Source organism: Heptranchias perlo, chromosome 35 (assembly GCF_035084215.1).
Source record: "Heptranchias perlo isolate sHepPer1 chromosome 35, sHepPer1.hap1, whole genome shotgun sequence".
NCBI lineage: Eukaryota > Metazoa > Chordata > Chondrichthyes > Hexanchiformes > Hexanchidae > Heptranchias > Heptranchias perlo.
The window spans coordinates 20,867,144-20,891,698 of NC_090359.1; the positions used below are offsets into that span (position 1 = coordinate 20,867,144).

A 24,555-nucleotide genomic window follows, 5' to 3' on the forward strand; every position below is an offset into this window, starting at 1 on the left:
TAAATCCAATCGGGAATTCAGGAGAAACTTCTTTACCCAGAGTGATGAGAATGTGGAACTCGCTCCCACAAGGAGTAGCTGAGGCGAATAGCAGAGATACATTTAAAGGGAAACGAGATAGACACATGAGGGAGAAAGGAATAGAAGGATATGCTGATAGGGTGAGATGAAGTAGGGAGGGAGGAGGCACGAGTGGACTAGTCGGGCCGAATGGCCTGTTCCTGTGCTGTACGTTCTATGTAGTTCACTCTGCAAATTGGCCCTATCATGTTTACTTTGTAGGCCAATTCCCACCCGCTGCTTAAATCTCCTCCCATATCTCGCAGTGAGAATAACCAGTGTGAGAGAGGGCAAAAAGGCCTGTTTTTTTTGTTTGTACACTGCCCTGGCTGCCTCCACGCTGCCAGAATTGATGTTAATAGCTTCTTTCCCACGATGACGCCCTCCTGGACCATTCCCAAGATTTCCCTTGTTTTTCCCGGATATGTGTTGACGATATAGGAAACATACTCAGCACACCGACACAAAGAAATGATAACTTTGGGCTCTTTATGTCTGTGTCGCTGAAATTGATGGTAAAATTGGCATTGGGGGAAGCTGGCACGTTTTACTGGAAGCTCAAACCTTCTGCATTACTGAACAGCCCAATGCCAATTCTCTCCTCTGATTTCTACACACACATTCTCTCAATGTGCGAGGGCACTTACCTTTGCACTTTAACTGCATTTAGGACACAGATCAGCCATTGAATGGTGGAACAGGCTCGAGGGGCCGAATGGCACGGGGGAGGGGTGGGGGGTTGGCATTACTTTGGTTCAGCATTCCTGAGCTCAAGGGCGTGACGAAAATCAGCGAGGGCGCCTGCTCCTGATGGATATTTCGTGACCCTTTGATGTGTGAAGCTCGGATGAGCCTCCACCTTTATCCTGTCAACTCTCACTGCTTGGGGCTCGCGCATGTCAGCTGTGGTTCAGCGTCCGCCCTCCCGCCTCTGAGTCACGAGGCTGTGGGCTCCAGAGACCGGAGCGTTAAAATCAAGGCCGACGTTCCCAGCGCCAGTACCCCGGGGGGAGCGCTGCACTGTGGGAGGTGCCGTCTTTCGGACGAGACGTTAAACCGAGGCCCCCCCACCCGTCTGCCCCTCGAAGGAGAGCAAGGGGGAGTTCGTCTCCCCCCACCCCCCCGGTGTCCTGGGCCGATATTTACCCCTCAACCAACTCCACTAAAAAAAAAAACCAGACGGTCATTTGTCTCGTTGCTGTTTGTGGGATCTTGCTGTGCGCAAATTGGCCGCCATGTTTCCCTACAGGGAGTGCACTTCATTGGCTGTGAAACACTTCGGGACATCGTGACAAGTGCTGAATAAAAGGCAAGTTCGTTCGTCCCCACTTTTTTTAGATGATTCTGTTCTTCAGCCTCTTCCATATCAACCCCCTCCCAACTCCCCAATCCCTCTCACGCTACAGCAGCTGATTCATGGCACCTTTGATCTCCTCCACGTTCTCTGAAAGTCCTACTCTCTGGAACTCCCTCCCCAAACCCGTCCCCCTCTCTCTAATTCAGCCCCCCAGCCTTTATTAAAAACCCGTCTTTTCAACCGATCTTTCAGACGCCCAGTGTGGCTAGGTTGTCCACCTTGTCTTATGAGGAAAAGTTGGGCCTGTATACATTGGAGTTTAGAAGAATGAGAGGTGATCTTATTGAAATGTATAAGATCCTGAGGGGACTCGATGGGGTAGATGCTGAGAGGATGTTTCCCCTTGTGGGGGAGACTGGAACTAGGGACCACAGTTTAAAAATAAGGGGTCTCCCATTTAAGACAGAGATGAGGAGAATTTTTCTCTCTCAGTGAGTCTGAGGAACTCCCTTCCCCAGAGAACGGTGGAGGCAGGGTCATGGGATATTTTTAAGGCTGAGTTAGTTAGATTCCTGATTAACAAGGGAGTCAAAGGTCATAGGAGGTCGACGGGAAAGTAGGGTCGAGGTCACAATCAGATCAGCTATGATCTTATCAAATGGCAGAGCAGGCAAGAGGGGCCGAATGGCCTACTCCTGCAGTCAATTCGTATGCTCGACCTATTTTTTTTGACATATATATGTAATTTTCCTCTCACTTAAAGCAATTTGGGATGTTTTGCTACTTTACAGGCACTGTGTTGCACAAACGCAAATGGTTGTTTATGATGTGGCAGACTATTCCACCACGGGAGGCATCGCAGCGGATCCTCCAATCCCGTCCTCACCCAACGTTCACACATGCTCAGTGCACTCATCACGGGCGAACTGGCATTCGAAGTTCCCACAGGCCTCAGAATCCCTAGTCGTGTGCTGAGTGCGACACTCCCTTCATTCCTTCCCCCCTCAATATTGGTCCAAAGACAACTTACGTTGACCTCTCTGTGTGAATTCTGGAACATTCCCCCACCATCTCCCCATTACGTAGTCAACAATGTCATTCCAAGATGGCACTTTTAGTTCAGAGAGAAGACAGTGTGCGTTTTCCCCAATACACCGGCTATCTGAAATACATTTTAATGTTGTTTAGCACCTCCACTGGCGGGGAGGGTGTAATTACAGTGTGACACGTTTACATAGGCAGTTTCCATTATAAATGTGGTCATAAGGATTTGTAATGAAAAAAATTCACAGGAATTGTACATAGATGTAAGAAAGAAAGAACTTGCATTTATATAGCGCCTTTCACATCCTCAGGTCGTCCCAAAGCGCTTCACAGCCAATGGAGTACTTTTCAAGTGTAGTTGGCGCCCACTTCTAATTCCATAACATCGTCCGTCTCCGCCCTGCCTCAGCTTATCTGCTGCTGAAACCCTCATCCATGCCTTTGTTATCTCCAGACTCGATTAATCCAATGCTCTCCTGGCCGGCCTCCCGTCTCCCACCCTCCCTAAACTTGAGCTCATCCAAAACTCTGCTTTCCGTATCCTAACTCGCACCAAATCCCGTTCTCCCATCACCCCACTGTGCTCGCTGACCTACATTGGCTCCCGGTCCACCAACATGTCAAATTTAAAGTTCTTATCCTTGTTTTCAAATCCCTCCGTGACTTCGCCCCCCCCCCCAATCTCTGAAGCCTCCTCCAGCTCTACAACCCTCCGAGAACTCTGGATTCTTCCAACTCTGGCCTCTTGTACATCCCCAATATTAACCGCTCCACCATTGGCGGCCGTGCCTTCAGCTGTCTAGGTCCTAAGCTCTGGAATTCCCTCCCTAAATCTCTCCGCCTTTCTGCCTCTCTCTTGTCATTAAAACCTACCTCTTTGACCAAGCTTATGGTCCCCTGTCTTAATATCTCCTTAAGTGGCTCGGTGTCAAATCTTGACTCATATCACTCCAGTGAAGCGCCTTGGGACATTTTACTATGTTAAAGGCGCTATATAAATGCAAGTTGAGGTTGTTGTAATGTAGGGAAACGCAGTAGCCAATTTTCACACAGCAAGATTGCACAAACAGTAATGTGACAACGACCAACAATTTGCATTTATATAGCGCCTTTAACGTAGTAAAATGTCCCATGGTGCTTTACAGGAGCGATTATCAGACAAAATTTAACACCGAGCCATGTAAGGAGATATTGGGACGGGTGACCAAAAGCTTGGTCAAAGAGGCAGGTTTTAAGGAGCATCTTAAAGGAGGAGAGAGAGGCGGAGAGGTTTAGGGAGGGAATTCCAGAGTTTGGGGCCTAGACAGCTGAAGGCACGGCCGCCAATGGCGGAGCGATTAAAATCGGGGGATGCGCAAGAGGCCAGAATTGGAGGAGCGCAGAGATCTGGGAGGGTTGTAGGAGCTGGAGGAGGTTACAGAGATAGGGAGAGGGGGCGAGGCCATGGAGGGATTTGAACACAAGGATGAGAATTTTAAAATCGAGGCGTTCCCGGACCGGGAGCCAATGTAGGTCAGCGAGCACAGTGGGTGATGGGTGAACGGGACTCGGTGCGAGTTAGGATACGGGGCAGCAGAGCTTTGGATGAGCTGAAGTCTACGCTGGGTGGGAGGCCGGTCAGGAGAGCATTGGAATCAGTCGAGTCTGGAGGTAACAAAGGCACGGATGAGGGTTTCAGCAGCAGATGAGCTGAGGCAGGGGGCGGAGACGGGCGATATTACGGAGGTGGGAGTAGACGGTCTTGGTGATGGAGAGGACATGTGGTCAGAAGTTCATCTCGGGGTCAAATCGGACGCCAAGATTGCGAACGGTCTGGTTCAGCCTCAGAGAATGGCCAAGGAGGGGGACGGAGTCAGATGATCTGTTTTTCAGTGATGTTGGTTGAGGGATAAATAGCGCCCAGGACATCAGCGGAAACTCCTCTGCTCTTCTTCCAATAGCGGCAACGGGATCTTTGACGTCCACCGGAGAGGGGCAGACGGGGCATTGGTTTGACGTCTCATCTGAAAGACGGCGCCTCCGACAGTGTAGCACTCCCTCAGCACTGCACTGTCGTGTCTCCTTCCCTCTCTATCAATCAGAGCGAGACAAACTACACTTAATATATCGGTTGACATATCTAATTGCTGTTTTAATTTGTCGCAATTAAATTGCAGGTTGCACGAGTTGTTACGATCTGGAATGCGCTGCCTGAAAGGGCGGTGGAAGCAGATTCAATAGTAACTTTCGAAAGGGGAACTGGACAAATACTTAAAAAAGGGAGAAAGATTTGCAGGGCTGTGAGGAAGAGCAGGAGTGGGACTAATTGGATAGCTCTTTCAAAGAGCCTGCACAGACACGACGGGCCGAGTCGCCTCCGTCCGCACTGTGTGATTTTTCAAAGACCACGGGCGAAATTGTTTCCAGGAGAAATTTTCTGCTTTGCCTTTGACTGCGAAGGAAAATTGAATCCGTATTTTTTGACCTGGAATTTGACGCAGCAGGGTCCAGGTCAGAACGAAATTCCTTTCTAAAGCAGTTACCGAGGGAAACAGCCTGTGACAGGGGTCCCTTATCATCCAGTAACGACAGAGGCCATTCACGGTGGATGAGTAAGAGGCGGGAGGGCCAGGAGGCCGGCCACTGAGAGCGCTGGGGTCAGCGTGCATCATCCCAAAGCCAAGTGCCGACACAATACATGGGGACCGCGCTCCAGAGGCCTCGTTTCCCATCTGACGCTCGAGGGAGTTACACCCAGGTCGAAACAGGAAGTGCCAGAACAATGACCATCCTGAGACTACACAATGAGATTTATTTTTTTTGGAGTGGGGGGGGGGGGAGTGGGGGGTTGGAATGTTTAATAAACCTGGTGCGAGGCCCACACCAGAAAAGGGACAACGAGAAAAGACGAGGAGAGGATTCACGCACTGCGTGCGAGCGAGCGTGTGCGCGGGCCGCGGACATCTGTTGGCGTGTTTGCAACATCTGGCCGTTACGCTTCCCCTGTGATCTTTGGAGATCAAACTCCTCTCGGTGCCAACTCACGATTCCACCCGTCCCGGTACCCCGGCCCCAATTCCCTCCCTCCCCAGCTCTCCGCGCGGGCCTTGTTGGCCGGCTATTCCACTGTGAGGGGCATCGCCGCCGAGCCCAATCCTGCCACTCCCCCACCCCCCCCAACCAACCAAAGCTCACACACGCAGACGCACGCATTTTCCTGCAGGGGTCGCTGGTTAGCAATCTAGGGCAGGGAACCCTGGTCGACTTTCCCCACCCCCCCTCCACCCAATCATAGACCCCCCTTTCGGTGCAACATGTGCCAACCCATTGGGCCAACGACAACTTGCTTTTATGTAATACCTCCGCTGACTCACCCTCGTCTCTGCGCTCCTCCAATTCTGCCCTCTCGCCGACTTCCTTCGCCCCACCGTTGGCGGCCGTGCCTTCAGCCGTCGAGGCCCCAAGCTCTGGAATTCCCTCCCTAAACCTCTCCGCCTCTCCCTCCTCCTTTAAGACGCTCCTTAAAACCTACCTCACCTGTCCTAATATCTCCTCATGTGGCTCGGGGTCAAATTTTGTCTGATAATCGCTCCTGTGAAGCACGTTGGAGACATTTTACTATGTCAAAGGCGCTATATAAATGCAGGTGGTTGTTGTAAGTATGGAGAGGCACTATAATTGGTCCCAGTGTCACTGGACCATGGGAGGGGGAGGGAGGAGAGAGGGAGGGGGAGGGGAGAGGGAGGGGGAGGGGAGATGGAGGAGGGGGAGGGGAGAGGGGATGGGGAGAAGGGGAGGGGAGATGGGGGAGGGGGAGGGGAGATGGGGAGAAGGGGAGGGGAGATGGGGAGAAGGGGAGGGGAGATGGGGGGGAGGCGAGATGTGGAGATGGGGAGAAGGGGAGGGGAGATGGGAGAAGGGGAGGGGAGGGGAGATGGGGAGAAGGGGAGGGGAGAGGGGAGAGGGGGAGGGGAGAAGGGGAGGCGAGAAGGGGAGGGGGAGGGGAGAGGGGGAGGGGAGGAAATGAGTCCCTCTCTGTTCTTAGTCACGATGTTTTTTTTATATGAAAACAGAAAAACCCGGAAACGCTCAGCAGGTCGGGCAGCATCTGTGGAGAGAGAAACAGAGTTAATGTTTCAGGTCGATGACCTTTCGTCAGAACTGGAAGAAGTTTAAGATTAAAACAGCAATAAAGCAAATACAGAGCCGGGGGACAAAGGGGGGGGGGGGGAGTGGGGCGGGGGGGACAGGGAATGGAGAAAGGGGAGAGGTCTCTGATCGGGCGGAGGGCATAAGAGATTAAATGACAAATGGGATGATGGCGCGAGGTAATCCCGCTGGATGACCGAAACCTCCTCCATATAGTGTGGAGACCCTCTCTATTACCCCAAATCTCCCCCTATAGTGTGGAGACCCTCTCTATTACCCCAAATCTCCCCCTATAGTGTGGAGACCCTCTCTATTACCCCAAATCTCCCCCTATAGTGTGGAGACCCTCTCTATTACCCCAAATCTCCCCCTATAGTGTGGAGACCCTCTCTATTACCCCAAATCTCCCCCTACAGTGTGGAGACCCTCTCAATTGCATTAAACCTCCTCCTATAGAATGGAGACCCTCTCTATTACCCAAACCTCCTCCTATAGTGTGGAGACCCTCTCTATTACCCAAACCTCCTCCGATAGTGTGGAGACCCTCTCTATTACCCAAACCTCCCCCCTATAGAGTGGAGACCCTCTCTATTACCCAAACCTCCTCCCTATAGTGTGGAGACCCTCTCGATTACCCCAAATCTCCCTCTATAGTGTGGAGACCCTCTCTATTGCCCAAACCTCCTCCCTATAGTGTGGAGACCCTCTCTATTACCCAAACCACCTCCTATAGTGTGGAGACCCTCTCTATTGTCCAAACCTCCTCCCTATAGTGGGGAGACCCTCTCCATTACCCAAACCTCCTGCGAAAGTGTGGAGACCCTCTCTAATACCCAAACCTCCTCCTATAGAGTGGAGACCCTCTCTATTACCCAAACCTCCCCCCTATAGTGTGGAGACCCTCTCTATTACCCAAACCTCCCCCCTATAGAGTGGAGACCCTCTCTATTACCCAAACCTCCTCCCCATAGTGTGGAGACCCTCTCTATTACCCAAACCTCCTCCTATCGTGTGGAGACCCTCTCTATTACCCAAACCTCCTCCTATAGCGTGGAGACCCTCTCTATTACCCAAACCTCCTCCCCATAGTGTGGAGACCCTCTCTATTACCCAAACCTCCTCCTATCGTGTGGAGACCCTCTCTATTACCCAAACCTCCTCCTATCGTGTGGAGACCCTCTCTATTACTCCAAATCTCCCCCTATAGTGTGGAGACCCTCTCAATTGCATTAAACCTCCTCCTATAGCGTGGAGACCCTCTCTATTACCCAAACCTCCCCCTATAGTGTGGAGACCCTCTCTATTACCCAAACCTCCTCCTATAGTGTGGAGACCCTCTCGATCACCCAAACCTCCCCCCTATAGAGTGGAGACCCTCTCTATTACCCAAACCTCCTCCGATAGAGTGGAGACCCTCTCTATTACCCAAACCTCCTCCTATAGAGTGGAGACCCTCTCTATTACCCAAACGTCCTCCTATAGTGTGGAGACCCTCTCTATTACCCAAACCTCCCCCCTATAGAGTGGAGACCCTCTCTATTACCCAAACCTCCCCCCTATAGAGTGGAGACCCTCTCTATTACCCAAACCTCCCCCCTATAGAGTGGAGACCCTCTCTATTACCCAAACCTCCTCCGATAGAGTGGAGACCCTCTCTATTACCCAAACCTCCTCCTATAGAGTGGAGACCCTCTCTATTACCCAAACGTCCTCCTATAGTGTGGAGACCCTCTTTATTACCCAAACCTCCCCCCTATAGAGTGGAGACCCTCTCTATTACCCAAACCTCCACCGATAGAGTGGAGACCCTCTCTATTACCCAAACCTCCTCCTATAGAGTGGAGACCCTCTCTATTACCCAAACGTCCTCCTATAGTGTGGAGACCCTCTCTATTACCCAAACCTCCCCCCTATAGAGTGGAGACCCTCTCTATTACCCAAACCTCCCCCCTATAGAGTGGAGACCCTCTCTATTACCCAAACCTCCCCCCTATAGAGTGGAGACCCTCTCTATTACACAAACCTCCTCCGATAGAGTGGAGACCCTCTCTATTACCCAAACCTCCTCCTATAGAGTGGAGACCCTCTCTATTATCCAAGCCTCCTGCTACAGTTTTGAGACCCTCTCTATTACCCAAACCTCCTGCTATAGTGTGGAGACCCTCTCTATTACCCAAACCTCCCCCCGATAGAGTGGAGACTCTCTCTATTACCCAAACCTCCTCCGATAGTGTGGAGACCCTCTCTATTACACAAACCTCCTCCTACAGAGTGGAGACCCTCTCTATTACCCAAACCTCCTCCCTATAGAGTGGAGACCCTCTCTATTACCCAAACCTCCTGCTATAGTGTGGAGACCCTCTCTATTATCCAAACCACCTCCTATAGTGTGGAGACCCTCTCTATTACCCAAACCACCTCCTATAGTGTGGAGACCCTCTCTATTGCCCAAACCTCCTCCTATAGTGTGGAGACCCTCTCTATTACCCAAACCTCCCCCTATAGTGTGGAGACCCTCTCTATTACCCAAACCTCCTCCCTATAGTGTGGAGACCCTCTCTATTACCCAAACCTCCTCCTATAGTGTGGAGACCCTCTCTATTACCCAAACCTCCCCCCTATAGAGTGGAGACCCTCTCTATTACCCAAACCTCCTCCCGATAGTGTGGAGACCCTCTCTATTACCCAAACCTCCCCCTATAGTGTGGAGACCCTCTCTATTACACAAACCTCCCCCTATAGTGTGGAGACCCTCTCTATTACCCAAACCACCTCCTATAATGTGGAGACCCTCTCTATTACCCAAACCTCCCCCTATAGTGTGGAGACCCTCTCTATTACCCAAACCTCCCCCTATAGTGTGGAGACCCTCTCTATTACCCAAACCACCTCCTATAATGTGGAGACCCTCTCTATTGCCCAAACCTCCTCCCCATAGTGTGGAGACCCTCTCTATTACCCAAACCTCCCCCGATAGTGTGGAGACCCTCTCTATTACCCAAACCTCCCCCTATAGTGTGGAGACCCTCTCAATTGCATTAAACCTCCTCCTATAGAGTGGAGACCCTCTCTATTACCCAAACCTCCTCCTATAGTGTGGAGACCCTCTCTATTACCCAAACCTCCTCCTATAGTGTGGAGACCCTCTCTATTACCCAAACCTCCTCCCCATAGTGTGGAGACCCTCTTTATTACCCAAACCTCCTCCTATAGAGTGGAGACCCTCTCTATTACCCAAACCTCCTCCGATAGAGTGGAGACCCTCTCTATTACCCAAACCTCCTCCTATAGAGTGGAGACCCTCTCTATTACCCAAACCTTCTCCCTATAATGTGGAGACCCTCTCTATTACACAAACCTCCTCCTATAGAGTGGATACCCTCTCTATTACCCAAACCTTCTCCCTATAATGTGGAGACCCTCTCTATTACCCAAACCTCCTCCTATAGAGTGGAGACCCTCTCTATTACCCAAACCTCCTCCTATAGTGTGGAGACCCTCTCTATTACCCAAACCTTCTCCCTATAATGTGGAGACCCTCTCTATTACCCAAACCTCCTCCTATAGTGTGGAGACCCTCTCTATTACCCAAACTTCCTCCTATAGTGTGGAGACCCTCTCTATTACCCAAACTTCCCCCTATAGTGTGGAGACCCTCTCTATTACCCAAACTTCCTCCTATAGTGTGGAGACCCTCTCTATTACCCAAACTTCCTCCTATAGTGTGGAGACCCTCTCTATTACCCAAACCTCCTCCTATAGTGTGGAGACCCTGTCTATTACCCAAACCTCCTCCTATAGTGTGGAGACCCTCTCTATTACCCAAACCTCCTCCTATAGAGTGGAGACCCTCTCTATTACCCAAACCTCCTCCTATAGAGTGGAGACCCTCTCTATTACCCAAACCTCCCCCTATAGAGTGGAGACCCTCTCTATTACCCAAACCTCCTCCTATAGAGTGGAGACCCTCTCTATTACCCAAACCTCCCCCTATAGAGTGGAGACCCTCTCTATTACCCAAACCTCCTCCTATAGTGTGGAGACCCTCTCTATTACCCAAACCTCCTCCTATAGAGTGGAGACCCTCTCTATTACCCAAACCTCCCCCTATAGAGTGGAGACCCTCTCTATTACCCAAACCTCCTCCTATAGAGTGGAGACCCTCTCTATTACCCAAACCTTCTGCCTATAGTGTGGAGACCCTCTCTATTAACCCAACCTCCTCCTATAGCGTGGAGACCCTCTCTATTACCCAAACCTCCTCCTATAGAGTGGAGACCCTCTCTATTACCCAAACCTCCTCCTGTAGAGTGGAGACCCTCTCTATTACCCAAAACTCGTCCGATAGATTGGAGACCCTCTCTATTACCCAAGCCTCCTGCTACAGTGTGGAGACCCTCTCTATTACCCAAACCTCCCCCCTTTACAGTGGAGACCCTCTCTATTACCCAAACCTCCCCCTATAGAGTGGAGACCCTCTCTATTACCCAAACCTCCTCCTATAGAATGGAGACCCTCTCTATTACCCAAAACTCCTCCTATAGTGTGGAGACCCTCTCTATTACCCAAACCTCCTGCTATAGTGTGGAGACCCTCTCTATTACCCAAACCTCCCCCTATAGAGTGGAGACCCTCTCTATTACCCAAACCTCCTCCTATAGAGTGGAGACCCTCTCTATTATCCAAGCCTCCTGCTACAGTGTTGAGACCCTCTCTATTACCCAAACCTCCTGCTTTAGTGTGGAGACCCTCTCTATTACCCAAACCTCCCCCCTATAGAGTGGAGACCCTCTCTATTACCCAAACCTCCTGCTTTAGTGTGGAGACCCTCTCTATTACCCAAACCTCCCCCTATAGAGTGGAGACCCTCTCTATTACCCAAACCTCCTCCCTATAGAGTGGAGACCCTCTCTATTACCCAAACCTCCTGCTATAGTGTGGAGACCCTCTCTATTACCCAAACCTCCCCCTATAGAGTGGAGACCCTCTCTATTACCCAAACCTCCTCCCTATAGTGTGGAGACCCTCTCTATTACCCAAACCTCCTGCTATAGTGTGGAGACCCTCTCTATTACCCAAACCACCTCCTATAGTGTGGAGACCCTCTCTATTACCCAAACCTCCTCCCGATAGTGTGGAGACCCTCTCTATTACCCAAACCACCTCCTATAATGTGGAGACCCTCTCTATTGCCCAAACCTCCTCCCCATAGTGTGGAGACCCTCTCTATTACCCAAAGCTCCCCCTATAGTGTGGAGACCCTCTCAATTGCATTAAACCTCCTCCTATAGTGTGGAGACCCTCTCTATTACCCAAACATCCTCCTATAGTGTGGAGACCCTCTCTATTACCCAAACCTCCTCCTATAGAGTGGAGACCCTCTCTATTACCCAAACCTCCTCCTATAGAGTGGAGACCCTCTCTATTACCCAAACCTCCCCCTATAGTGTGGAGACCCTCTCTATTACCCAAACCTCCTCCTATAGAGTGGAGACCCTCTCTATTACCCAAACCTCCTCCTATAGAGTGGAGACCCTCTCTATTACCCAAACCTCCTCCCCATAGTGTGGAGACCCTCTCTATTACCCAAACCTCCTCCTATAGAGTGGAGACCCTCTCTATTACCCAAACCTCCTCCTATAGAGTGGAGACCCTCTCTATTACCCAAACCACCTCCTATAGAGTGGAGACCCTCTCTATTACCCAAACCTCCTGCTATAGAGTGGAGACCCTCTCTATGACCCAAACCTCCTCCTATAGTGTGGAGACCCTCTCTATGACCCAAACCTCCTCCCCATAGTGTGGAGACCCTCTCTATTACCCAAATTTCCTCCTCTAGTGTGGAGACCCTCTCTATTACCCAAACCTCCTCCTATAGTGTGGAGACCCTCTCTATTACCCAAACCTCCTCCTATAGAGTGGAGACCCTCTCTATTACCCAAACCTCCCCCGATAGTGTGGAGACCCTCTCTATTACCCAAACCTCCTCCTATAGAGTGGAGACCCTCTCTATTACCCAAACCTTCTGCCTATAGTGTGGAGACCCTCTCTATTAACCAAACCTCCTCCTATAGCGTGGAGACCCTCTCTATTACCCAAACCTCCTCCTATAGATGTGGAGACCCTCTCTATTACCCAAACCTTCTGCCTATAGCGTGGAGACCCTCTCTATTACCCAAACCTCCTCCTATAGTGTGGAGACCCTCTCTATTACCCAAACCTCCTCCTATAGAGTGGAGACCCTCTCTATTACCCAAACCTCCCCCTATAGTGTGGAGACCCTCTCTATTACCCAAACCTCCTCCTATAGAGTGGAGACCCTCTCTATTACCCAAACCTCCTCCTATAGAGTGGAGACCCTCTCTATTACCCAAACCTCCTCCCCATAGTGTGGAGACCCTCTCTATTACCCAAACCTCCTCCTATAGAGTGGAGACCCTCTCTATTACCCAAACCTCCTCCTATAGAGTGGAGACCCTCTCTATTACCCAAACCACCTCCTATAGAGTGGAGACCCTCTCTATTACCCAAACCTCCTGCTATAGAGTGGAGACCCTCTCTATGACCCAAACCTCCTCCTATAGTGTGGAGACCCTCTCTATGACCCAAACCTCCTCCCCATAGTGTGGAGACCCTCTCTATTACCCAAATTTCCTCCTCTAGTGTGGAGACCCTCTCTATTACCCAAACCTCCTCCTATAGTGTGGAGACCCTCTCTATTACCCAAACCTCCTCCTATAGAGTGGAGACCCTCTCTATTACCCAAACCTCCCCCGATAGTGTGGAGACCCTCTCTATTACCCAAACCTCCTCCTATAGAGTGGAGACCCTCTCTATTACCCAAACCTTCTGCCTATAGTGTGGAGACCCTCTCTATTAACCAAACCTCCTCCTATAGCGTGGAGACCCTCTCTATTACCCAAACCTCCTCCTATAGAGTGGAGACCCTCTCTATTACCCAAACCTTCTGCCTATAGTGTGGAGACCCTCTCTATTAACCAAACCTCCTCCTATAGCGTGGAGACCCTCTCTATTACCCAAACCTCCTCCCTATAGTGTGGAGACCCTCTCTATTACCCCAAACCTCCCCCTATAGTGTGGAGACCCTCTCAATTGCCTTAAACCGCGTCCTATAGTGTGGAGACCCTCTCTATTACCCAAACCTCCCCCCTATACAGTGGAGACCCTCTCTATTACCCAAACGTCCTCCTATAGTGTGGAGACCCTCTCTATTACCCAAACCTCCCCCCTATAGAGTGGAGACCCTCTCTATTACCCAAACGTCCTCCTATAGTGTGGAGACCCTCTCTATTACCCAAACCTCCCCCCTATAGAGTGGAGACCCTCTCTATTACCCAAACCTCCTCCTATAGTGTGGAGACCCTCTCTATTACCCAAACCTCGTCCGATAGAGTGGAGACCCTCTCTATTACCCAAACCTCCTCCTACAGAGTGGAGACACTCTCTATTACCCAAGCCTCCTGCTACAGTGTGGAGACCCTCTCTATTACCCAAACCTCCCCCTATAGAGTGGAGACCCTCTCTATTACCCAAACCTCCTCCTATAGAATGGAGACCCTCTCTATTACCCAAACCTCCTGCTATAGTGTGGAGACCCTCTCTATTACCCAAACCTCCCCCTATAGAGTGGAGACCCTCTCTATTACCCAAACCTCCTCCTATAGAGTGGAGACCCTCTCTATTACCCAAACCTCCTCCTACAGAGTGGAGACCCTCTCTATTATCCAAGCCTCCTGCTACAGTGTTGAGACCCTCTCTATTACCCAAACCTCCCCCCTATAGAGTGGAGACCCTCTCTATTACCCAAACCTCCTCCTATAGTGTGGAGACCCTGTCTATTACCCAAACCTCCTCCTATAGTGTGGAGACCCTCTCTATTACCCAAACCTCCCCCTATAGTGTGGAGACCCTCTCTATTACCCAAACCTCCTCCTATAGAGTGGAGACCCTCTCTATTACCCAAACCTTCTGCCTATAGTGTGGAGACCCTCTCTATTAACCAAACCTCCTCCTATAGCGTGGAGACCCTCTCTATTACCCAAACCTCCTCCCTATAGTGTGGAGACCCTCTCTATTACCCCAAACCTCCCCCTATAGTGTGGAGACTCTCTCAATTGCCTTAAACCGCGTCCTATAGTGTGGAGACCCTCTCTATTACCCAAACCTCCCCCCTATACAGTGGAGACCCTCTCTATTACCCAAACCTCCTCCTATAGAGTGGAGACCCTCTCTATTACCCAAACCTCCTGCTATAGAGTGGAGACCCTCTCTATTACCCAAACTTCCTGCTGTAGTGTGGAGACCCTCTCTATTACCCAAACCTCGTCCTACAGAGTGGAGACCCTCTCTATTACCCAAGCCTCCTGCTACAGTGTGGAGACCCTCTCTATTACCCAAACCTCCCCCAAAAGAGTGGAGACCCTCTCTATTACCCAAACCTCCTGCTATAGTGTGGAGACCCTCTCTATTACCCAAACCTCCTCCGATAGAGTTGAGACCCTCTCTATTACCCAAACCTCCTCCCTATAGTGTGGAGACCCTTTCTATTACCCAAACCACCTCCTATAATGTGGAGACCCTCTCTATTGCCCAAACCTCCTCCCCATAGTGTGGAGACCCTCTCTATTACCCCAAATCTTCCCCTATAGTGTGGAGGCCCTCTCAATTGCATTAAACCTCCTCCTATAGAGTGGAGACCCTCTCTATTACCCAAACCTCCCTCCTATAGAGTGGAGACCCTCTCTATTACACAAACCTCCTCCTATAGAGTGGAGACCCTCTCTATTACACAAACCTCCTCCTATAGTGTGGAGACCCTCTCTATTACACAAACCTCCTCCTATAGAGTGGAGACCCTCTCTATTACACAAACCTCCTCCTATAGAGTGGAGACCCTCTCTATTACACAAACCTCCTCCTATAGTGTGGAGACCCTCTCTATTACCCGAACCTCCTCCGATAGTGTGGAGACCCTCTCTATTACCCAAACCTCCTCCCTATAGTGTGGAGACCCTCTCTATTACCCAAACCTCCTCCCTATAGTGTGGAGACCCTCTCTATTACCCGAACGTCCTCCGATAGTGTGGAGACCCTCTCTATTACCCAAACCTCCTCCTATAGAGTGGAGACCCTCTCTATTACACAAACCTCCTCCTATAGAGTGGAGACCCTCTCTATTACCCAAACCTCCTCCCCATCGTGTGGAGACCCTCTCGATTACCCAAACCTCCTCCTATAGTGTGGAGACCCTCTCTATTACCCAAACCTCCTCCCGATAGTGTGGAGACCCTCTCTATTACCCAAACCTCCTCCCCATCGTGTGGAGACCCTCTCGATTACCCCAAATCTCCCCCTATAGTTTGGAGACCCTCTCAATTGCATTAAACCTCCCCCTTATAGAGTGGAGACCCTCTCTATTACCCAAACCTCCTCCTATAGTGTGGAGACCCTCTCTATTACCCAAACCTCCTCCTATAGAGTGGAGACCCTCTCTATTACCCAAACCACCTCCTATAGAGTGGAGACCCTCTCTATTACCCAAACCTCCTCCCTATAGTGTGGAGACCCTCTCTATTACCCGAACGTCCTCCGATAGTGTGGAGACCCTCTCTATTACCCAAACCTCCTCCTATAGAGTGGAGACCCTCTCTATTACACAAACCTCCTCCTATAGAGTGGAGACCCTCTCTATTACCCAAACCTCCTCCCCATCGTGTGGAGACCCTCTCGATTACCCAAACCTCCTCCTATAGTGTGGAGACCCTCTCTATTACCCAAACCTCCTCCCCATCGTGTGGAGACCCTCTCGATTACCCAAACCACCTCCTATAGAGTGGAGACCCTCTCTATTACCCAAACCTCCTCCTATAGTGTGGAGACCCTCTCTATTACCCAAACCTCCTCCTATAGTGTGGAGACCCTCTCTATTACCCAAACCACCTCCTATAGAGTGGAGACCCTCTCTATTACCCAAACCACCTCCTATAGTGTGGAGACCCTCTCTATTAACCAAACCTCCTCCTATAGCGTGGAGACCCTCTCTATTACCCAAACCTCCTCCCTATGGTGTGGAGACCCTCTCTATTACCCCAAACCTCCCCCTATAGAGTGGAGACCCTCTCAATTGCCTTAAACCGCGTCCTATAGTGTGGAGACCCTCTCTATTACCCAAACCTCCTCCTATAGAGTGGAGACCCTCTCTATTACCCAAACCTCCTCCCTATAGAGTGGACACCCTCTCAATCGACCAAACTTCCTCCCTATAGTGTGGAGACCCTCTCAATTGCCTTAAACCTCCTCCTATAGTGTGGAGACCATCTCCATTACTCAAACCTCCTCCTATAGAGTGGAGACCCTCTCTATTACCCAAACCTCCTCCCCATAGTGTGGAGACCCTCTCAATTACCCCAAATCTCCCCCTATAGTGTGGAGACCCTCTCAATTACCCCAAACCTCCTCCTATAGTGTGGAGACCCTCTCTATTACCCAAACCTCCTCCCTATAGTGTGGAGACCCTCTCTATTACCCAAACCTCCTCCCTATAGTGTGGAGACCCCCTCAATTGCCTTAAACCTCCTCCTATAGAGTGGAGACCCTCTCTTTTACCCAAACCACCTCCTATAGTGTGGAGACCCTCTCTATTACCCAAACCTCCTCCGATAGAGTGGAGACCCTCTCAATTGCCTTAAACCTCCCCCTATAGTGTGGAGACCCTCTCTATTACCTAAACCTCCTCCTATAGTGTGGAGACCCTCTCTATTACCCAAACCTCCTCCTATAGAGTGGAGACCCTCTCTATTACCCAAACCTCCTCCTATAGAGTGGAGACCCTCTCTATTACCCAAACGTCCTCCTATAGTGTGGAGACCCTCTCTATTACCCAAACCTCCTCCTATAGAGTGGAGACCCTCTCTATTACCCAAACCTCCTCCTATAGAGTGGAGACCCTCTCTATTACCCAAACCTCCTCCTATAGAGTGGAGACCCTCTCTATTACCCAAACCTCCTCCCGATAGTGTGGAGACCCTCTCTATTACCCAAACCTCCTCCTATAGTGTGGAGACCCTCTCTATTACCCAAACCTCGCCCTATAGAGTGGAGACCCTCTCTATTACTCAAACCTCCTCCCTATAGAGTGGAGACCCTCTCTATTGCCCAAACCTCCCCCCTCTCGCATTTTCAGAAGCCGCTTGTCCCTCCCTGCGGTCACGTCTCTTCAGGGTTGGGCTTGGGGGTGTCGCCGCCAGAGGGCGCGGGTTCTCCACGGCCACAAAAGGACATCTTTTCCCCGGCAGCGAGTCGGTGCTGGCTGGGTGTAATCTTCGAATCTGTTGTGTGCGAAACAAGGCGACGCTCTGAACGACCCTCTTTTTTTTGGCAGGTTCGAGGCGCATTCACCATGTGCAGGAGAACAAAGGCGTTGGATTAGGAGCAGGAAAGGAATTTTATTTTGGAGGGGTGGGAAACACTTTTTTAAAAACTGGGGAGAAGAGCAAATGCAAAAGACAGTGAGAAAGATCTGCAATATGATCTCTCCATTCTCAAATCATCCCTTTAATACAAGTGCAAAAAGAAAAGATTTTGAAAATTAGACCCTCAAAAAGTTTACCTGAAATTTATTAGGATATAAAATTATTGCCACAAATTCACCCGAAGAGGAATTTTTCTCCCTAAAATTAAACATTTATGAAGGGGAAAAATTTGCAGAGTGATTGGGGAGGGGTGAACTCAATTAGATTGCTCTTTCACAAAGGGCCAGCACAGGCACGATGGGCCAAATGGCCTCTTTCTGTGCCAGATTTAATAAGTGCAGTCATTATTTCATTTGATGTTTGCTGAAATGTCTTTTTTTGGGAGTGGGGTGGGGGGAGAAAAAAAGTTTTAAACAAGTTTGGGGGTGGGGTTTAAACGAGCTGGCTGTGATTGACAGCCCGGTGGACCAATTGGAGCGGGGAGGGGGCGGCTCCAGTCAGTTTCAGCCTCCAGCTGCTGGGGAAGTTTTGTGGCAAAGTTTTTTTCTCTTGTTGGCGGAGGTTTGGAAAGTTTGCGGAGGGTCCGGGATGCGCTGATCGCAGGGAGAGACCGGTTCGTACCCACCCCCCCAGTCTCACCCCCTGCCCCGGAGGAAAGGGCAACCATGAGTCGCTGGCTGCTTTGCTGCTTGCTCCCTGCTGCACTGGCTGTGGAAGGTGGGTTTTGATCTGCTTATTCCGCGGTAGAGAGACAGAGACAGAGACAGAGAGAGAGAGAGAGAGCAATGTGCAGGGTCCAGAGCGGCTTTGTGAGGCTTGGGATGGGTTTGGGGAGAGAGAGGAGCCCCGGAGTCCTCACTGGAAGCTGCATTGGATGCAAGGGTTTGGAGAGGGGGTTGATGATGGGGTTTGATGATGGGGAGGATGGAGGGTTTGATGAGGGGGAGGATAGAGGGGTTTGATGAGGGGGAGGATGGAGGGGTTTGATGAGGGGGAGGATGGAGGGGTTTGATGAGGGGGTGGATGGAGGGGTTTGATGAGGGGGTGGATGGAGGGTTTGATGAGGGGGTAGATTCAGGGTTTGATGAGGGGGAGGATGGAGGGTTTGATGAGGGGGTGGATGGAGGGTTTGATGAGGGGGTAGATTCAGGGTTTGATGAGGGGGAGGATGGAGGGTTTGATGAGGGGGTGGATGGAGGGTTTGATGAGGGGGAGGATAGAGGGGTTTGATGAGGGGGTGGATGGAGGGGTTTGATGAGGGGGTGGATGGAGGGTTTGATGAGGGGGTGGATGGAGGGGTTTGATGAGGGGGTGGATGGAGGGGTTTGATGAGGGGGTGGATGGAGGGTTTGATGAGGGGGTGGATGGAGGGTTTGATGAGGGGGTGGATGGAGGGTTTGATGAGGGGGTGGATGGAGGGTTTGATGAGGGGGTGGATGGAGGGTTTGATGAGGGGGTGGATGGAGGGTTTGATGAGGGGGTGGATGGAGGGTTTGATGAGGGGGTGGATGGAGGGTTTGATGAGGGGGTGGATGGAGGGTTTGATGAGGGGGTGGATGGAGGGTTTGATGAGGGGGTGGATGGAGGGTTTGATGAGGGGGTGGATGGAGGGTTTGATGAGGGGGTGGATGGAGGGTTTGATGAGGGGGTGGATGGAGGGTTTGGAGAGGGGGTGGATGGAGGGTTTGATGAGGGGGTGGATGGAGGGTTTGGAGAGGGGGTGGATGCAGGGGTTTGATGAGGGGGTAGATGGTGGGTTTGGAGAGGAGGGGGGGCAGATACAGGGTTTGGAGATAGAGGGGGGGCAGATACAGGGTTTGGAGTGAGGGGGGGGCAGACACAGGGTTTGGAGAGGGGGGGTGCAGACACAGGGTTTGGAGAGAGGGGGTGCAGATACAGGGTTTGGAGAGAGGGGGTGCAGATACAGGGTTTGGAGAGAGGTGGGGGCAGATACAGGGTTTGGAGAGGGGGGGGCAGATACAGGGTTTGGAGAGGAGAGGGGGCAGATACAGGGTTTGGAGAGAGAGGGGGGGCAGATACAGGGTTTGGAGAGAGGGGGGGCAGATACAGGGTTTGGAGAGAGGGGGGGGCAGATACAGGGTTTGGAGAGAGGGGGGGCAGATACAGGGTTTGGAGAGAGGTGGGGGCAGATACAGGGTTTGGAGAGAGGTGGGGGCAGATACAGGGTTTGGAGAGGAGGGGGGGGCAGATACAGGGTTTGGAGAGGAGAGGGGGCAGATACAGGGTTTGGAGAGGAGAGGGGGCAGATACAGGGTTTGGAGAGGAGAGGGGGCAGATACAGGGTTTGGAGAGGAGAGGGGGCAGATACAGGGTTTGGAGAGAGGTGGAGGGGCAGATACCCAGTGCACGGAGATGCAGCTGAGAACATAGAACCATTTTAAGAGAGCTCCCGTTAAATTTGGGCGTGTGAGGAGGCGGGGGGAAAGGTAGTTTGGGACTGAGCCTGTCGGTCGTCGTTGGCTGCTTGTTCTCTGGCTGATCGTGTAATCGGAGCCAGCTGAATAGTTCTCACATAAAGTCAGTGTGCTGTACCTTTCTTCTTCCAATGGGCTGCCGTGCTTTGCTGTTGAAAGGGAGGCTGCGGAGTCAAACCATTGTCTGCCTGTTTCCTTTTCTATATATAATCTCGGGGGGGGGAAAAAAATGCATTTTAAGGAGGCGCTCAGGATTTAATAGAGGGGTACAAAATTCCGAGGGGGCTTTTGCTGGAGTAAATAAGGAGAAACTCTTTCCACTGGCAGAATCGTCGGCTAACCAGAGGACACAGGTTTAAGATAACTGGCAAAAGAACCAGAGAGGGGGAGAATTTTTTATTTAACGCAGTGAGTTGTTCTGATCTGGAACGCGCTGCCTGAAAGGGCGGTGGAAGCAGATTCAATAGTGACCTTCGAAAGGGAATTGGATAAATACTTGAAAAGGAAAAATAATTGCAGGGCTGACGGGGTAAATGGGTTTGGGTGAGGGAGGTTTTGAGAGAGAGAGAGAGAGAGACCGATTCGGACGGCTCTTTCAAAGGGCAGGCACGAGGGGCCGAGTGGCCTCTTTCCGAGTGCTGTGTGTGTTTCAGTTTCCTGAAAAGAATCGGAGACAGGAAAGGGTGGGAGAGAGTGAAGATTCCCAGAACAATAGGGAGGAGGGGCGTCTTGTACCTGGAGTGTGGGGTGCATGCGGATGGTGGGGGGGGGTGGTTGGAAGGTTTTGGAGAGACCTGGTGTGGGTCATCGCATGCGAGGCTGCTTCTAAGATGGCGGGAGGCTGGGTCACGGATTTACGCTCTGGGGGTATTGGTGTCGTAAACGGTCAATCTGTTCCCGAGGAAACCGTCCGCCTGTTCTCGTCAGGGAGACGGTAGATTAGGAGTATTTGGATGGCGGACATTCTGACCTCGTTCTGCTGGCCTGTGTTGGGGGAAAAAAGCCCCCTTTTTCTTCCCTCTACCCTCCCCTTCCTCGACCCGCGTTTTTGTTATTCCCAGGGAGACACAGGAATAGGAGGAGGCCGTTCAGCCCCTCGGGCCTGTTCCGCCATTCAGTTAGATCGCGGGCTGACCTGTACCTCAACTCCATTTGCCCGCCTTTGCTCCACATCCCTCGATCCCCTCACCCAACAAAAGTCTATCCATCTCGGTCTTGAAATCTCCAATTGACCCCCAGCATCCAGGGCCCTTTTTGGGGGGAGAGAGTTCGAGATTTCCACTCCCCTTTGTGTGAGGAAGTGCTTCCTGACATCACCCCTGAACGGCCTGGCTCTAATTTTAAGGTTATGCCCCCCTTGTTCTGGACTCCCCCCACCAGAGGAAATAGTTTCTCTCTATCCACCTTATCAAATTATTTCACCCCTCAATCCTCTAAACTTGAGGGAATACAGGCCTAGTCTGTGCAACCTGTCCTCGTAATTTAACTCTCTAAGCCCTGGTATCATTCTGCTGAATCTGCTCGGCACCCCCTCCAAGGCCAATATATCCTTCCTGAGGTGCGGTGCCCAGAACTGAACGCAGTGCTCCAGATGGGGGTCTGACCAGGGTTCTGATCACCAGTGACTTGGGAGCTCATGAGACACTAGTCTTGACACTGATACTGGGTTGGTCAGTGAGGCCGGAGACAATGGGTGTGGATTAGACAAACTCTGTCGCGGCCTCCCATTTGAAAAATGTGTAGGGCTGTGGGGGATGGAGTGGGACCAATCAGCTAGCTCCCTCAAAGAGCTGTCACAGGCGCAAAGGGCTGAATGGCCTCCTTTGCTCCATGATTCAACTCCATTGCCTTTTCTGATCGATGCAAGCCTGGTTTCCAATATAAGACGGTCTCTTTCAGCACTTGTAACATTATCATGGGGGTGGGGGATGCGGAAAGACCCCTAGGGGGAAACACGCAGCGTCTGAAAGGGTGTTGGTCCTTCGTCAGAACTGAGAAAAAAGAGACAAGAGGCAGCCAGATGAGATGTTTTCGCCACTCCCCGTTCCTTTCAGTCTCGAGACTGTTTTGTTATGACGGCTGCTTAGAGCCCCTCCCTTGTAGGTGTCGGCCGTGGATCAGTGGGTAGCACTCGCTCGCCTCTGAGTCAGAAGGTCGTGGGTTCAAGTCCCCCTCCAGAGACTTAAGCCCCGTATTCTAGGCCGACACGCCCCAGTGCCAGTGCTGAGGGAGTGCTGCACTGTCGGAGGTGCCACCTTTGGGATGAGACGTTAAACCGAGGGGCCCCCCCCTGCGTGTAAAAGATCCCACGGCCACTGTTCGGAAGAAGAGCAGGGGGAGTTCTCCCCGGTGTCCTGGACCAATATTTATCCCTCACCCTTGCCTTCAAATCCTTCCATGGCCCTTGCCCCTCCACTCCCCTATCTCTGTAACCTCCTCAAGCCCCCACAGCCCTTTCCGAGATCTCTGCGCTCCTCCGGTTCTGGCCTCCCCGATTTCCTTCGCCCCGCCATTGGCGGCCGTGCCTTCAGCCGCCCAGGCCCCAACCGCTGGAATTCCTAAATTGTCTTTCGTTCTGCAACGCCTGTTAAAACCTAATGTCGGTGACTTTCCCGCCGTGCCATGGGCGAGTCTGAATATCTTGGTGTGAAAAATAATTTGTTCAACTATCGGTGAATTCTAAAGGGAAGGTGGTCACCCAGACAAGGCTGGACAAGGGACTGTCTCCTCTACAATGACTCGGTGAACTGGATTGATGATTTAATGGCGGTCTTTCTTTTTTGGCGAAGTTTGTTGGAATAGAGGAGACCGCAAGGCTGAGTTTTCAAGAGCGGTGAACTGATTTGGTTTGACCGTTGAAGTAAGAGGGGATGTCGGGGGAAACTTTCGTCCTGAGGGCAATTGAATTGCCAGGGAAGGATATTGAGGTCGGCAGTGTGAATTGAGTCAAGAGGCAACTGGATGGGTCTCTGGGGAGAGGAGGGATTGAGGGATCTGGTCAGAAGATGGGGCTGAACCACCCAGTGGTGACTTAGCTGTTCTGAAGATTTCTTGTGTTCACACACGTCCCTTGTTTAGACCCATGTGTACTTGTGGGAGTTTATTGGGGATATGGTGAGCCCAGAAGGGCCCCCTTTTGCTCTACGTACTTGTTCTCGGGCTGCGGGCGACGCTGGCAAGGCCTCGTTCATCGCCCTCCTAATGCCCTCTGACGTTGCAAATAGAACTGAAGCAGGCATTAAGACTCAAGCACGTAGCGCGGAGCCGAAGTCACACGTAAGGCCACCCCCACCCCGAGACCGACAGATCAGTAGGTGAGCCGGTAACAAAATACCGCGGCGGGGGGGCGCTGGAAACCTGAAACAAAATACCGGAAAGTGCCGGAAACTCTCAGCGGGTTGGGCGGCGTCCGCGGAGAGAGAAAGAAACCAGAGTTAACGTTTCAGGGCGATGACCTTTTCGTTGGTTCCGTTCCAAAATGGCATCCTCCTGAAACGTTACCTCTTGTTTCTCTCTCTCCTCAGATGCTGACTCTTTCCACAATTTTCTGGTGTTTTCTAAAATTTCATTAGGGAGCCAGTTGGGGTTTTTTTTTGGCGACAAATCAAAAAACATGCTTTTTTTTTCCCTCACGATCAATTTTGTATCCTGCTAATTTACCGGATTTAGATTCCCAACTGGCTGTGGTGGGATTTGAACCCAATGCGGTACCAGGCCAGCAATCCTTGGAGGTAACCATGAGGCTACCTGACATAGGGAGAGGGCCTTGGGCTTCCAGTGATGGTGTTTTCTCCCTTTTTTAACGGAGAATTTAATTGCCGTGTGTCCTAATTTAATCAAAAAGGATAGAGAGGACACCTGGAGAAGGTACAAAATTCATTAACAAGGATGATACCAGAACTGAGAGGTTACAACCGTCAGGAAAGATTGAACAGGCTGGGGCTCTTTTCTCTGGAAAGGAGAAGACTGAGGGGTGACCTGATCGAGGTCTTTAAGATTACGAAGGGGTTTGATAGGGTAGACATGGAGAAGATGTTTCCACTTGTGGGGGAGACCAAAACTAGGGGCCATAAATATAAGATAGTCACCAATAAATCCA

At 51.2% G+C, this 24,555-nt stretch overlaps 1 protein-coding gene across 1 annotated transcript in view; it reads left to right on the forward strand.

Moving 5' to 3' along the window:
- Positions 1-18,561: 18,561 nt before the first annotated feature.
- The window catches only part of LOC137302303 (ephrin type-B receptor 3-like), a 57,560-nt gene continuing 51,566 nt past the window's right edge, over positions 18,562-24,555 (forward strand). The window contains exon 1 of the mRNA XM_067971943.1: positions 18,562-18,738. Coding sequence (XP_067828044.1) covers positions 18,687-18,738 — 52 coding nt within the window. The 5' untranslated portion in view covers positions 18,562-18,686. The remainder of the gene's footprint in view (positions 18,739-24,555) is intronic.